General features: G+C 44.6%; 1 protein-coding gene across 1 annotated transcript; it reads left to right on the top strand.

Moving 5' to 3' along the window:
• Window positions 1–10,291: 10,291 nt before the first annotated feature.
• Window positions 10,292–13,935, top strand: LOC136490181 (serine carboxypeptidase-like 45). The gene is made up of 10 exons (XM_066486660.1): window positions 10,292–10,808; window positions 10,986–11,087; window positions 11,313–11,408; window positions 11,777–11,869; window positions 11,970–12,049; window positions 12,138–12,419; window positions 12,549–12,676; window positions 12,778–12,870; window positions 13,279–13,396; window positions 13,486–13,935. Exons 1-10 carry the CDS (start codon window positions 10,502–10,504, stop codon window positions 13,639–13,641), a joined length of 1,455 nt encoding a protein of 484 aa, XP_066342757.1. The 5' UTR covers window positions 10,292–10,501; the 3' UTR covers window positions 13,642–13,935.
• Window positions 13,936–16,766: the final 2,831 nt, after the last annotated feature.

The following is a 16,766-nucleotide window of genomic DNA, read 5'->3' as shown; positions in this document are numbered from 1 at the left end:
TTGCCCTTCTCTTGTCCTGCTTCACCGTCCTACCGAGCAATGACATGGCATAGTACGTACATGATACGTACGTCGAGTGGGGAATGGTAGGAGTAGGACGCCATCGCCACGGGAGAGAGGAGGAAGAGGCTAAGATGCATTGCGCGGGTGGGTGCCTTTCCTTCTTTTAGCTTTCTTCGTATTCTTGTTTCTTATAGTCTCCCATGTACTTCTACATGCATACGGAGCATCGGTAAAAACATGCATGGGCACAAAAATTCCCTCCGGCATGCAGTCACGGTGTTGCATAACTATGCACTAGCGACGGTGTGTCTGTCTGTGTCCACACCGACGGACCTCTCGATGATCGTTTGGCCCGCCCTGTTTCCTGGATTCCATGATATATGTACCAACAACGGCTTCGGGCAACCTTTTGTCTCAAACGTAGGCACGCAGTGATGAATCTAGAAAAATAAGTAAGGAGGGAATGCTTATATATGTCATTATCTTCCTGCTTCTAGCCTCTTCTTTTAAGTTTGCGTGAGTGCAAACTTATAGAGGAGTTTAAGAGGGGCTCCATGGTATGAGTAGCGGTAGAAGGGCTCGCGCCCATCTTGTCCTGGTGCTGGATCCATCTCTGTAGTCACGTTTAAAACAATGCAAAGAGAAGTGTGTGTGTGTGCGCGCGCCAACACATGACTGTCTTATTAAGGCACGTACAAAGGGCCTGTTCGGCAGGACTGAAAAATACTGTTCCGGCTGATTGTTGTGAGAGAAAAATACTGTTCTGGCAGGACGTGAACAATGCCCCGCTGAGTGGCCCAGCCAACCGAATAAGCCAGCCGAACACGCCCAAATTTAGAAAAAGAAGTAAAGTTGTACATATAAAGTGATAAATCGTGCTACCGGTGGTAACACGCACGGTAGATAGCTAGTCGTTTTCTCTAGACAATAAGGTGGCATTTGGTTTAGGGGACGAGGAAGGATGGATTGGAGACATCCCAGTTTTCTCGCTGGTGTTTAGTTGAGGGGTAAGAGGGGCGGAGTCATTCGCGTAAGTGGGGAGTCAAGGAGGGCGTTCGAGGAACCATATGCAAACTTTCAACAAAAATATAATCAGAAACCCTCGTCGGTCAGGATTGGCCAAGGTCAAGCAGCAAAACGTCTCGTGCTATCGCCTATCCCATCTCCATCCCTTGCTACTGCTTTTGTATCTATGGTTTATTGCTTCGTTTTAGTGCTAAATTGGTATTGATTAGGTATGAAATTGATGTATGGATATTAAAAACATGTATGCAATGTTTTTCTTACTATATATAGCTCATGAGCTAAACGAGCTAGATAGAGTTAGTGAACAAGTTGAGCCGAGCTAGCTTGGTAGCTTAATGGGCCGAGCCGAGCCGAGCTAGCTAGCTAGCTTAATGAGCCAACTCGAGCTAGACTGAGTGGAGCTGAGTGATATGCATCCAATATCTCGCATGCTACTAAAATACGCTCTCTATGTTCTTTGAATGTGTGGTGCCAAAAGCTATGAACTCTGAGTTGTATATGTGTATACCGAAGTCCTTTGGCCCCGTTCGGCTTGCTAAACTTGGCTGAAACTGACTGAAAAACACTGTTCTGGCTGAATTGTTGTGAGAGAAAAACACTGTTTCGGCTGAAAAAATAAGCCGAACAAACCGGTTTCTGGTAAGCCGAACGGGGCCAAAAAAAGATACTAGAGCTTCTTCATAAACAAAACTTCCAAATCATTGTGTTTTCCTTAAATTTAACTAACACATTTAAAAAAAAAGAGAGAAACCATGGTAAAATAAAGAAAAAACATTGGAACGACTACGCCCATGTCCAAAAAGTAAAAGAGAACGGATGCTCGAGTGGGTATAAATAATTTTGATAACGACCGAATCTATCCTAAATAGCTAGGGCCCTAATGCAATTTAATTTCATATCTACTAGCAGGAGCAGTAAATCACTTCATTAGCAGCATCAACAAGAGTACTTAGCAGACTGCAGAGTCCTGACTTTAGTATAGTACGGTAGTATATCCCTTTTTGCGTGCATGTCTTCGAGAAGGCAAGTGATCTCCTCCTCCAAAAGGCAGCAGCAGCAGCATGAAGCTCGCTTAGGCTATACTACTCCATAAAACCTCTGCTGCAGTTTCAGGCTTTCAGCACTGTTAACCTGAGAGAGCATGTGGGCCGTACGGCCACACACGCTTAGATTATGTGGTGCCATGCATCTTTTTAGACACTGATGTCCCTTGTGCTTGCGTGATTAGTTTTTGTCCTAAAGCTGCCTGGGAGCAGCTTGTATTAGCTCAATAATTGCACGGGGTTGCCTGTTTATCCTTTTTATAAGACAGCAGCAGCAGGCAGGCTTGTCCCGCTAGCTTTAGTAGTGTGTTACTACTTACCAGCACCTTGATGCCGGTAGCTTGTACTGGCAGTACTTAGCACAACATGTTTATGCTGGTATGTGTACTCTCATGGGTGCAACTGAATGCTGTTCATTTGTGGTTATTATGAATTTGAAGTTGCAGCGAGGAAAAGATGTAAATGCATCATTATATTTTTAAGAGTAGAGATGGACAAACCAAGCAATCGGCTCATGTTGGAGTATATGACAACATTAATCGAGCTGTTTTAACAACTTGTTCCTGTAACTCCAACAACACCTTTGTTCCCCTTGCGAAAACAGAACCCTTATGTGCCTTCAAAAAAAAAAAAAAAAGAGAAGAGAACCCTCACTGCCTGAAACAGATAAATATGACGCCAATCTTGAACTGACAGTGGAGAAAAAATTGCAAGGACTAAACTTATACATCGGCAATCTTTGAAAGGAATCAAAGTATGCTTGTGTAGAATGGTACAGCTCATCCCTCTTGCATACTACAGTTGAACAAAGATCTGCATGTTTCTTCTTGGTGTTTGCATTTGCAATAATAATGCTTTTCTTCCTGAAAATTTGCTAGACACTGAGGATGGGGCTTAGCTAAAAGCCACCTCTCTCTCTCTCTCTTCAACAATCAATCAGTCAGTCAGTCAGCCTTGCAAGAGAGAAAAAGAGAAGGAGATGCTCAATGGACAAGACCCTTAGGCAAGAAAACAAAGATGTGGGGGCTCTAATATATTATATACCAGACAGAAGCCTGATGGCTCCCCTGCATGTCGCTCCCGGGATAACAACAGACGCTTACGTCCATTTGCAAACCGTAATTAGCGCAGGCTCACATGCCACTCTAGACCACCGCCTTGTGCTTGTGCCTCTGCCTCTGCCTCTTCTTAGTGCCCTCTGCCTTCTGGGTTACTTTTACATAATGTATGTTGTATGTGTTAGTTTGATTTCCACCAATTAGGTCCTTGGACGCTTTGATCGGGGACGTCCAACCACTCCATGGTTGATGGGCCCCCGTCGCACAACACCATAAAAGGCAGGTGGGGGCCGAGGCTCTATCCACGAGGTTGACGTGAGCCACCTCGATCCTCCGACAAAGAAACCCTAACGCTAACCGGTCAAGAGACGGTGCTGCCAGCGATGGGAAGCCGTCACCGACTTCACCGTCGCCTCTGCATCGCCACTACTGCGCCAGACTTCACCGCACGACGTTCGACTACGACGCCGCGCCACCGGAGGCCACGTCACTGCGGCGCTATGGCCGCAACTGCCTTAGGGCGAGGTACATGACCAAGCTTCTCCATCTAAGTCTAATTATCCCCTGATCTACGATTTAGTGAACCTATCAATGATACCAGAGCTAGGCCATCTACTGTGTAGATCGCGTGTTGGGGTAGAAAAGAAGAAGGATTTCAGAAAGAAGATGAACAGTGGGTTCGGATTTGGCCGGTTAGGGTTTGGCCGAACCCTAACCCTAAACCTTAACCTAGAAAATGGACGGAGTGGGGAGGGGACCTACCCGGGTTTCTCTCGCCGCCGTCGCCACTGCCGTCATGCAGGAAGGTGAACCCGCCACAGCGCGGAATCCACCCGCGCCGCGCCGGCTCATCGGCGTTCCGCTGCGCCGCGCGCGCTCAGGACCACCGTAAGGCCGCTCGACGGCGACGCGCTCATCCTTGGGCGAGCGCGCGCACCGACGAGGGGCCCCATAGCGGCGCCGCTACCTCCTTTTTCTCCGGTCGCCATGGGCTGCCGTCGTGTCATGGTCATCTCTGACTGCGGCGCTGAGGAAGAGAAGCGGAAAGGGAAGAGAAAGGAAGAGGAGGAAAGGGAGCCAGACTTGGTCCCGGTGGCTTGTCTTCGTCACAGGCGTCGAAGGCCACCATGGCCGCCTGCCGCTGATGCCTACTCGGCAGCGAGAGTGCGAAGAGAGAGAGGGCAGGAGACGGAAATGAGATTAGGGTTTTGGGGATGAGCCGCGGTCGGGTTTTGTTCTCGCGATATTGACGCCTGGCCGTCAGATGGAAACTAGCGGTCGAGATCGTTTGGACCGGCAGCTGGCCCAGGCGGAGCGGTGCCAGCAACGTGCATTGTGGGCCGAATTCCCGGCCCAGGCCTAGGTTGCAGGCCTGGGCGCGGGGGAGGGCGGCTTCGCACGATCGGCGTAGGGCCGTTTTCGCTGAACGGGCCACGTGCTGCTGCGCTGTAGAGCTAGGCCGCGTACTATTTTGCAGAGACCGGGCAAATGAACAGTTCCAATGTTTTAAGCTTTTATTTATTTTTCAGAAGCAGTTTTGACAATTTTAGAAGCAAATTTCGATGATTTTTTTGTCAAGTTTTGAATCTCTGTCAAAACTTGAACCAACAGGATAATTTTTTCAGAGAGTAGATGAGTAAAGTAAAATGCTTCTGAAAAGTAGATAAAGAATTTTTTATGTTTCCGCTGCAAAGCTTGATGTTGATTATCTTCTAATTAAGTTCGAACCAACGGAAGAATTTAATTTGAAGAACAGTTATATTTAGTAAATTATGATCAAATTTATCCTCTAATTAAATTGGAACCAACGGAAAAATTTAATTAGAGGAGTAGTCCATTTTTGTTTATATAAGATTATGGTATTGTCAATTTTTGACCAACGTTGATGATGATAATATTATAACGGATTTAAGTTTGAAGTTTAAATCTCTGATAAATTTTACACCAACGTGGTGAATTTTCAGAGAGTATATAAGGACCAAGAAATGCTCCTGAACTAAAAGAATGTATTTCATTATTAAGTTTCCGCTGCAATGAAGTTGATTATCTTCTAATTAAATTTGAATCAACGGGAGAATTTAATTTTGAAGAGTAGTTATATGGATTTCAAGTTAATTTCTGAGTTTTATGCATTAATTCTATTTTCTGCCCAACGGTGATGTAGAATTGATGCAGAAGCACCTTATATGTTTTAATTCGACGATATCACTCGGCTGCATACCAACGGACTACAATGCTGGATATGTCAATGAATAGGCTTGAATCAAGCCAGTTCAGGATAGTTTTTATTAGTTTATTAATTTTCTAATTAAATTGAAACCAATGGAAGATTTAATTAGAAAATGAAGTATAAGTGAATGTTTTAGTCAGTCATGACTAAGTTTTCGTATAGATGTATCCCGCATGGGGAGAAGTTTTGGCATAGTAATTATGCTAGTCCATCCAGCATGATGGAAGAAGTTTTGTGATGATTCACATGTTTTGTATCCTGCATAGTGAGAGAAGTTTGGGTAGCTCTTATGCTGTCCTAGTATTGACCTTGCACAATAGAAATACATAGTCATGGTCAATACTAACCAAAAGATAAGAAACGATACAAGTGTGACTTGCAAAAGTATTGCTAATGAAAGACCTCGTTGAGTTCTTAAAGTGAATTAAGGGAAGTGTACTCCTAAACGGATCAAGAAATAACTTTGTTTACATGACACAATCATGTGAATGAAGTAAGTTATAAGTGTCTCATCGTTTACAGGCTTTCTGAACAGTTATCGAAATTATGGCAGTAAAGTTCATGCCATATTTCGAGGGGAAGAAAAATATAAAGATCAATTAAGAAAGATACTCTTCATTAAGAGTGAGATAAAGATTAATGAAGATGAATGTAACTGTCGGAGGAGTACAACGGTTACAACAATGATACCCCTAAACAGAGAAATAGCTAAATTCCTAGACTTTTTAAAGTTTCGATAGGAAAATAGCGTAGTCAGTCTCAAAGATGTTAAGGTGGTGCTTAAAGCGTCATATAAGATTTTAACAGTTTTAACCCAAAATAAGATATTTGAAGATACACTATCTTTAGAAAAGATGGAAAGATCTGGAGGAGCATGGTATGTAGAGGTATGTAGAGACCTAAGACTTGAAGAGAAGAGGGACTGTGTGCCCACTCCAGTGACTCAGGAGCAACAAGTTTCTCAAAACCTATTGATGTTGTATGACCAATACAACACCTGTTGTTAGCTTTTCGAAAAAAATCAATAATGTAAGTAAGGATATTGTTATACAGGAGCCTATAGAATCAATTGTTTCTTGGCAATGAAGAGCAACAACAAGTCCCATGTGAAAGTGCCAGTAGCTAAGGCCCCAGAAGGTCTCAAAGAATTAGTAAACCAGTTTTCTAATGACTATGAAGTCTATGTTAGTAAAGAAATTCAAATGAAGGGTAATCCCACCTCATTTGAAGAAGCCATGAGAAGCGTTTACTCATTTAAATGGCTAGAAAGATATAAAGTTGAAATAAATTCGAAGAATACCAACGATGTTTAGGACTTAGAAGTAATTCCTAATAGAGCCAAAACAGTAGGCTGTTAATGGGTCTGCAAGACAAAATGTGACTCCAAAAAAATATAGAAAGATATAAAGCACGACTTGTGGCAATATGCTTTAAGCAAAGAGAAAGAATAGATTATAATGAGAGTTTTCTCTTAGTCTTATGTAAGGATTCTTTTACAATCATAATGGTGTTAATGGCACATTACGATTTCGAGTTACATTAGATGGATGTAAAGACGACATTTCTCAACGGGGATTTATATGAAAACGATTACATGACACAACCCAAAATGATTTTGTTGTGGAAGAAAAGAACATATTGGGATGCCGCCTGTAGAAATCCATTTATAGGTTAAAAGTATGTCTCTAGACATTAGTATTGAAGTTGATGAAAACGATAAGAAAGTTTGGGTTTTAAAGAAAATGAGAAGGACAACAACGTTTATGCAAAGCTCAAGAATGGAAAATTACTTTCCACATCCTGTGAATAGATGACATTCTACTCATTAGTAGTGATGTTAATTTGTCATTGGAGAAGAAGTTTTGTCCTCAAGTTTTAATGCGAATGATCTTGGTGAAGCATCATTGGTTTGAGGAATCGAAATTCATCAAGATAGAAGAAAATAGGGTATTAGGACTATCGCAAAGGCATACTTAGAAAAGATTCTAAAGAAGTAGAGTATGCATGCGATTAAATCTACGCCTGCTCCTATAGTCAATGGTAATAGTTATGGGAACTTTAAGTGTTTTAGGAACCGATATGAGATCGATCAAATGAACATGGTTCTATATGCTTCAGCTGTTGGAAGCTTGATGAGTGTACAAGTATAAGTAAGAACTTACCCTGACGTAGTTTATGCATCCAGGATATTTTGGCAGAAGTCCAGTCCAGATATAGATTACTGGAATGAAGTTGAAAATGTCTTGTAATTTTGCAAAGTATCAAAGGCCTCATGTTGAGTAAGAAAGAACAAGCACTCTCAAATAGTTGAGGATACAAATGTCAAGTCTTAGCGAGATGTGTAGTGAAATCCACAGCAGTTGTTAAGACTCGTATTTTGGAGTATTAGTGTGGAAAAGCTCCAAAGAAACAATTATGGTGTCATCAGTGATGCATACTATAGTATAGCTTGACATGAGGCTTAAGGAAGAGGCAAAAGGAGATTAAGGGAATTTGTACCTGAATTTAATAATGATAGACAACAGCAATAACCATTTAAAGTAAGTTAACTTCTAAGACAACAAGTCAAGTGTGATGCCAAACACATTGACACTAAGGTATATGTTGTAAAGGGGAAAATTCAGAATCATGTTAAATGCATTGAGCACATAAGTACCGAGTAAGTACTTATGGATCCGCTTACCAAAGGCTAACCACCCAACGCGTTTAAAGAACACACAGTCGATATGTGTTTATGGGAAAGCCTACGATTTCTGGATACTAAGGGCCTAGTTGAGTATCTGTTTCAAAACAGAGATGTGCGTTGTAGCTATTTAATCTAATGACAACAGACCATGACGATGAGGCACGCTCTATGCACTGATATGTGATGGAATGGGAACAAGATAAAGTAAGTTAATTTTAAGGAATAAAATGAGATCAAGGAGGAGAATGCTAGTTTAATCTCCACCAATTGGTCCAACGGCCAATTGGGCCCTTGGATCAACGTCCTGATTGGGGGCGTCCAACCACTCCATAGTTGGTGGGCCCCCATCGCACAACACCATAAAAGGGAGGTGAGGCCAGGGCTCTATCCGCGAGGTTGACCTGAGCTGCCGCAATCCTCCGACAAAGAAACCCTAACGCTAACCGATCAAGAGACGGTGCTGCCAGCGACGGGAAGCCGCCACCAACTTCACCGTCTCCTCTGCATCGCCACTACTGCGCCGGACTTCACCACACGGCGTTCGACTACTACGCCGCGCCACCGGAGGCCACGTCACTGCGGCGCTATGGCCGCAACTATCTTAGGGCAAGATACATGACCAAGCTTCTCCATTTAAGTGTAATTATCCTCTGATCTACGATTTAGACGTATAATGAACCTATCAGTATGTGCTGTATTCTTTTTACAGACGATGAAAGTTTCATGAGATCAATTTCAATTTTCTTCGAACGCTTTAGAAAATTTTATTAAAATAATTTAACACAGCTGACTTTCCCTGTTTGCTGATCAATCGGGGCCCCTGAACAGTTAAGCCACGTGAGCGCACACACACTCTCTCTCTCTCTGTTGAAGGGCGTGCCGTGACGTGCACAAAAAAGCACAGAACAGTTGCTTCACCCCACAATTTTGGCTGATCTTTCGGTGGCATGCAGCTAATTAAATACAGTACTAGTAAAAATGTGTTTGCAGACTCGCAGGCAAGTGACACAAATACAAGTACCAACACACCTTCACTGGGAAGCAGGCTGGAGAGATCATAACAGCCAGGCAAGCAGCCAATGCATTTTCATCTTTTCATAAAAAAGAGAAGAAATAGGGTGGTCACCTGCACCTGTTCCTCCCTGGGCCTTATTTAGATGGGTATGTATTCATCTCAATCCACATATATTGAAGTGAAATTAAACTAAGCTCTGTTTCAATCCACTGTAACACATGTGGATTGAAGTTGATATACAGCATCATACAAAGCCCTAGCGTGTGAATCTATACACTACTGTAACTGTACCGGCAGTATATTCCTATTTGCTGTGATTTTGTGAATACACAGGAACAAATCTATTTATTCTAAAAGAAACTACAAGAAATTGAAGGAAAGAATTGGTCACCTTGACTTGTTGCTCGTGAATCATGGCAATGACAAGTGGGGACCAGTGCCCACCAATTCTGCGCGAGGCATGCAGCAGGATAAACAAAATCAAAAAAAAAAAAGCGCCACTGTGGAAGCCCTAGCTAAAAAGCCTACTGTCTGTAATGCACCAAAGGCTTTTGCCCCCCTTGGGTCCATCTTGTCCCTCTACAATTCCCTCTCTCTCATGTCATGTGACCCGCTAAACAATTCATTCCAGGTTTATTTTTCCAATGGACTAGTAATTAAAATAATGTTTGGCCACTGGAGGATCACTGTGTGCAGAGATGGTAAGTGTTTTTTTACTGACAGAGCATAAAAAGAATTTGAGAAAGGCAATGTTCATCCGGTGTGAAAAAGGGCCTCGTGAACACTTCTACCACACTTGAAATCTTTGCAGTTTTCTTCTGTTTCTACCTACTATTTTGTCAGTGCCTTGTTTGTCAAATTACGCACATGAAGCTGCATCATCTTCCAGCTAATCTTCTGACTGACCGTTGCTCACAAGAAACTACTATGGCAGTACTCTTGTGCTCACAACAAGACCTAAGTACATGCAGAAGTGAAATCTGAAGTCTTGGCAATTTGGCATTCATGAGTGTCTGCTGAAACAAATCGACTTTCAGAAAAAGAAAAACAGTTAAAGAACTGTTGTTTCTTGTTCCAACCCTAATCCTGATAACATGTGCATTTATTTTTGTTTAGCAAAGACTGACAAACAACACCAACAGTCGTAACAAAACGTACCTTTTATCCCCTTTCCCCTGCTATATATATATTCCATTCCATCCAGTGCTCCAACAACTCCAAGCAGAGGCCTCTCCCTCCCTCCCTGCATCTGCCACTTCCACTCTCTCCCTCCCTCCTCCTCCCACTCCTCCCTCTGAATCATTCATCTTTTGAAAATATTTTTGTGCTCTCAAGGCAAAAGAGCACACTTGACTCTTGCTCGCCTCTCCCTCTCTCTTCCTCAACCTCCAGTCACCCACACCACACACTCTCTCTCTCTAGCTCTCTGTCACTCCGTCCATGGGAGTGGAAAGCATGGCCATGCCATTGCTAGCTCCGGTGAGCTCCTCCAGCTACAGCAGCAGGCCATTGGCGCTGGTGCTGGTGCTAGTCGCGGCAGTCCTGTGCCGTCCGGGTTCTTGCAACGGGGCTGCCGCTGCCGCCGCGGACAGGATCAGGCGGCTCCCCGGGCAGCCGGAGGTGAGCTTCGGCCAGTACTCCGGCTACGTCGGCGTGGACGACGGCGGCAAGCGGGCCCTGTTCTACTACTTCGTGGAGGCCGACGTCGACCCGGCCTCCAAGCCTATCGTCCTCTGGCTCAATGGCGGTGCGTTCTGCTCTGAGTTTTGACTGACTGAAACCTGGATGCATTGCAGAGCCTGGTCTTGCATTTTTTTTTTGTTCTCTCTCTCTCTCTCTCTTGTTTGAAATGAAATCCTTGATCCAAGTTTTTGTCATCTACTCTTCCATTCTTGCTCTTTCTGAGATTCCTTTGCCTCTGTAGGGCCTGGGTGCTCGTCTCTGGGTGTAGGGGCCTTCTCAGAGAATGGGCCGTTCAGGCCTAGTGGGCAGGTGCTGGTGAAGAATGAATACAGCTGGAACAAAGGTATGTCATGTGCCTGCCGACGACGTCCATGCGAGGCCATGAGTGGCATCATCCCTTTGCTGCCTTCCCTTTTTCATTCCACTGCAAGCAAAAGCTTTGCATTGCTTGCTGCCCATTCCAATTCTTGACCCTTTTTCATTCCCCTTTGCATTGCATTCTCTGTTGTATGTTCTGGGTGGTTTTGGTGTAAGTAATGCTGTTTGTTTGTTGCTCACAAAACTGCAGAGGCCAATGTGATATACCTGGAGACGCCAGCTGGTGTTGGCTACTCCTACTCTGCTGATGCTGCTTACTACCAGGGTGTGGATGACAAGATGACAGGTACTCACTGAAATGCTGAATCTTCTGTATATATATGCTTGGCTAGTTAATTAGTTTTAGTGTTCATGTCCTTGCACACACAGACACACATCATTAATGATAATCTGCCCCTCCAAGTATTAGCAGTTTGTTTGAGCAAAGAACAAAAAAGCAGAAGTTTTTTTTTTTTTGAAGAAAAATGGTGTACTAGTAGTAGAAAGAAAAGTGACACGCAAGAAGGGGGCATGCTCTTTGCTCTGTCTTTTTGTTTGGGTGGTAACTGTAGCAGTAGCAGTGCTTGTGACTGGGAGTGATGATGAGCCCTTCTAACTTTCCGCCCCCTCCCCCTCTCCATCCACTGCACTGCACGTCTGGGTGGACCAATGAAGCCATGGACAACATGGTGTTCCTGCAAAGGTGGCTCCAAAAGTTCCCACAGTACAAGGGCAGGGACCTCTACGTCGCCGGAGAGAGCTACGCAGGTAAGAGTAGTATATACAACAATACAGCTAGCATCGTTTGCTTTTGTGGTTTTGATCAAGAAGCATGCTAAGGCTAGCTCTGTTTGGAATTGCGATTCAGGGCACTACATCCCGCAGCTCGCGGAGGCCATGGTGGAGTTCAACAAGAAGGACAGGATCTTCAACCTCAGAGGCGTCGCTGTAAGCCACCTGATCGAGCCTGAAACTGTTTCTGCAAGTCTGCATTTTTTTTTGGCCTCTGATGATGAGCGATGAATTGATCAATCAGCTGGGCAACCCGGTGCTGGAGTTCACGACGGACTTCAACTCCCGCGCGGAGTACTTCTGGTCCCACGGCCTCATCTCCGACGCCACGTACCGCGTCTTCACCTCCGTCTGCAACTACTCCCGCTACGTCACCGAGTACTACGGGGGGTCGCTGTCGCCGCTGTGCGCCAGGGTGATGAACCAGGTGACGCGCGAGACCAGCCGCTTCGTCGACAAGTACGACGTCACGCTCGACGTCTGCCTCTCCTCGGTGCTCTCGCAGTCCAAGATCCTCTCGCCGCACGTACGTCGTCGCCGCCGGCGATCTCTCTCTTTATTTGCAGCTCTGCTCTGCTGCAATGCTGCAACCTCCATCTCCCGGCCGCCGGCTGAGTCTGATCTGATGAAGAATGTACTCTTCTGCAATGCGCAGGAGCAGGTCCGGCAGCGGATCGACGTGTGCGTGGAGGACGAGACGGTGAGGTACCTCAACCGTCGGGACGTGCAGGCGGCGCTGCACGCGAGGCTCGTCGGTGTCGACAAGTGGGCGGTCTGCAGCAGGTGCAAATGCAATCGCTGTTTCATTTCATGACATTTTTTGTCGATGATTCTCTGTCTGAACAGGGCTAACACGCATAGCAAATGTTTCGGTTCTGCTACAGTGTTCTCGAGTACGAGCTGCTCAACCTGCAGATCCCCACCATCAACATCGTCGGATCGCTCGTGAAATCCGGCATCCGAGTGCTAGTTTACAGGTATAATGCTAAAAGATTCTAGATTCAAAGTGTTGTTTTTGTTGTGTTTCTCAACTTTCTTGGTATCAATCATGAAGTTCAAGACTCTCTGATCAGCAAGGTCCTAAATCGTCTCTGTACTTTTGCTCCTTCGGCGATTGTTGTTGTGAAAAAAAATTGCCTCAACTTTCTGTCTAGTGGGGCCTCCGATTCTGGGGCACGAGGAAACATAAAGCTCAAGAACTTCTCACAGACATTACATGACTAGTACTTGCCATGGATCACTTTTTACATGATGCAAATTTGTACCTGAACCTTTTATGTTCGAGGGTCCTCTCAATTAACTTTTTTTGGGGGGAACATATAAAGCTCTACAATACATGATACATGTTCTAACATCCAGCATTGTTTCCTGAAACGTTTCCGCAGCGGGGATCAGGACTCGGTGATCCCTCTCACGGGGAGCCGAACCCTGGTGCAGAACTTGGCGCATGACATGGGCCTCAAGACCACCACCCCGTACAGAGTCTGGTTCGAAGGGCAGCAGGTGACAAACAGCACAAGCTTTAAAACTTAATTACTAATAATGCATCTAGCAGCTGCAAACTGAATGTTCTTCTCCCTTTCCCTATGCAGGTTGGAGGATGGACTCAGGTGTACGGAGGCGGCGCGCTGTCGTTCGCCACCATCAGGGGCGCCTCCCATGAGGCGCCCTTCTCGCAGCCCGGGCGGTCGCTCGTGCTCTTCAGAGCGTTCCTGCAGGGCCAGCCTCTGCCTGAAACCTTCTCGTGATGATGGACATGTTTGATGCAGCTCCGAAATGCGTCTGCAAGGGGTGGCTTTTGCACTGTAACTGTAAGAAAGTGTTTGATGTATTTGCCTCCTTCTGAGAGTGGTTTGACGCTGCAGCGTTATTAGAGTTTGCGATCCATGTTTCTTCAGCGTCCATGGTTCGGCAATTGTGTCTAAAGAAGTGGAAAGAATCTGTCTCTCATTTCATCTGTCTCTGCGTGTGTTCATGTATGTAAATATTCTGCTAGCGCTGCAAAACATTTCATATTCATCATTCATGGACATGTAGAGTGAAAACACCAAGAAAACAAGTGCAAGCAAATAGCAATGTGATGATATAGCTGGTGGAACACCTGGGCATGATCTTATGGCATTGCCGTGATGAGTTTCAGAATTTGAGGAAACGGCAAGCAATGATGCCGAAGAAAAAAACTGTGGCCGGCGAAATGAGATCGACCGAGATGAACACCTGTAAATGCAACGCAGCCATGAAGAAGCACAGTACCTGAAAGAGGTGGCACCATGAGAGCCCCCGGCCCATCGATTCACGTTGGTCTCAGACAGTCGATTCGATGCAGCGGTGCTGAGTGAGTGCGATCCAGTCCAGTCCATGTCCGTGTCCATTCCTAGGACAGGTTCCACCGTTTCAGACTTTCAGTAAAGATGTCCTCGGCCATCAATTGTTCCATGGAAGGTGCCGGGGCACGGCAGGAAGAGCCAGCATGTGACGCGCTGATGGCCGTCTTTCTACGCTGCCTCTGAATTGGGAGCATTGGACAATGATGGCTGGCTATGAGGTTTGTTTTACAGATCGCAGGGAGATGGATTGTCTTCTAGGAGTAAAGGGAACTACAGCAGAGCAGAGGAGACTAGGCGATCGATCATGACGGCCATGGACACGACCGAATGTGAGTGAGCCACGCATGACGGCATGAACGCTTTGGTGTTTGAAAGTTTTTGTATAATAACACACACAGGAGAACTCTACAGTAAGATAAAAGAGCAGACAAGCTAAGCTAAGCTGGGAGGACAACGAGAAGCATAAGGTTCCTTTATACTTCTCTATTACTAGGGATTAACTAAGCAGCGGATAGAGCATAGCGATCACACCATATCACTTTAGAGCAGCAATACCTTTCCGATCCTCGAATAAGACTAGAAAGAGGTGATCGGGCGAAGGCTGTCAAAAGCTCTACGAGAACACCAACCCGAACGTGGTGGATTACAAAGGCCTGGTCAGAGCTATCACCTCTGGGGCTACCACAACTATCCGTGGAGCTGGGCGCAAACTCAGGTAACCTATACTCTAGACACCACGTATATACTATCGATTACTACTTTAGTTTCAAATAAAAAGTAGAGCACTCGGTCTGAGCAGAGATCCTATGCCAAGCTGTGATACGACTACACTAACCACGCTTAGCTAAACCACTAAGGCATAAACTAGATAACTGTGAAGGACATTTCAGTAATTAGAGAAAATAAATATGAAGAACTTGAGTCTTACAAAGGACCAATTATAAGATTATACCGGAACTCCAAGGGCTCTTTCGGAACTTGAGCATTTGTCTCTAACTCCCAACTAGAGTTATTCTACTACTACATCTTGGAATTGGAGTGGAGTTCTTCCTTGGTGGTGTATGTTGGAGTGAGGGGGAGGCCTCCTTTTATAAGTGGAAAGGAGGAGCTTTATCCTTGAATATTCCGCTCATAAGTGAGCAAACCGACCTCTGTTGGTATATTGAACCTGGACCAAATCCTAACAACCGCCTTTGGAATGTCGTTAAGAGGCAGCCCATGAAAGATGGGCCTGAAACATGACTGTAGGGGTGCGGCCGCACCCTGGCAGAGCCGCCCTAGCCCAATCTTCGTCTGTTGGGCCTCTGGGGATGTATGGGCTACGCCTACAAAGTTTGGCGCCATTTGGAGATGATTTGCTTCGGGTTTGGGCTTGTTTTCCACCTGGTTTGGGCCCTGATTTGCTTGGTAGTGGGCATTATACCCCTTGGGCTCTTTTGCTTTGCGCAAGATGGTGTTACACTTTCTCTTTGCGCATTTTGAATGCGTTTTCTTTGATAATCAAACATGTGTCCTTCAAAACATATAAACACCAGAACTTGTGGAATTCGTTAATTATAAACCCTGTACTAAGTTCGTTGTTTTGAATAAATGGATTTTATGTGGAGTTTTGGTGGTTAAATTTAGGCGTTAAGGACCTCCAACAAGCTCACCCACACTTGCTCTTTGCTCGTCCTCGAGCAAAAGTAGATGCAACTATGAAGCATGACTTTGAAAGATATGATGCCAGCATAAAAGTTATTCTGTGTCATTCCCCATACCTGTGGAGTTTGGTGTGGCTACCATGTCGCCTTGAGCGGTTGAAAAGTGGAACGACTTTGACACCAAGTCATCACTATCCCACTATGAAGCATACTTGGAGCTTTTGTAATTTGAAATTGAAAGCATGGCACATACTTCTCAAATGGTACTCTCAAGTCGCTTAACGGGGTATATATCCTTACCAAAGGCTTTTAAAATTGCCTTCTTTTTCATCCTACTTCTAACAAGGCTTATGTGGAGCTTTGGGTAGGGATGAATAGAGAGGCATACTTGCATCACATAATATTGTTAAGTCAAAAACCAGATCCAAGAAGATACAAGTCATAAACTTTGATCAAGAAGTGCAAGTGTGTGGAAATTAAACTCTTTTTGGTGTAGACTCCTTTTTCATGACTCTCTCCCTCTTTGCTTTTTTCATTTTAGAAAACATTGGCTATCTTTTCTTCTTTTCTTTTTTTTCTCACATACATTTTGGCATGGATATTATTTCTCCCTTTTTTTCTTGCATGTTTTTTAGCATGGATTTATGTAACACCCAATTTTTCTAAGGAAACTAAGCTTGTCATATGTATGCCTAGGAAGTCCACACATATAACAATAGAATTAATAGTATCAGAAATAATGTTATTAAATAACATATACATAGCTATATTAAAACTTACATAAGAGTATCGTGGAACAATAACTAATCTTCAGGCTCCATTCTTCACAGGGATGGCCGATTGGGGGCTCCGTACGCCAAGAACTTCTAACAGTCTCCTAAGAACTCTGTGTCTTCATCCATC

The sequence above is a fragment of the Miscanthus floridulus genome, chromosome 10, assembly GCF_019320115.1.
Source record: "Miscanthus floridulus cultivar M001 chromosome 10, ASM1932011v1, whole genome shotgun sequence".
Lineage (NCBI taxonomy): Eukaryota > Viridiplantae > Streptophyta > Magnoliopsida > Poales > Poaceae > Miscanthus > Miscanthus floridulus.
The sequence above is the reverse complement of the archived record's forward strand: the minus strand, read 5'-3'. Positions and strand labels throughout refer to the sequence as shown.

Coding starts and splice junctions, on each gene's coding strand:
- LOC136490181 (XM_066486660.1), top strand. CDS start 10,502: ATGGGAGTGGAAAGCATGGCCATGCCATTGCTAGCTCCGGTGAGCTCC. Junction 10,809..10,985: donor CGTCCTCTGGCTCAATGGCG/GTGCGTTCTGCT, acceptor TTGCCTCTGTAG/GGCCTGGGTGCTCGTCTCTG. Junction 12,050..12,137: donor TCAACCTCAGAGGCGTCGCT/GTAAGCCACCTG, acceptor TTGATCAATCAG/CTGGGCAACCCGGTGCTGGA.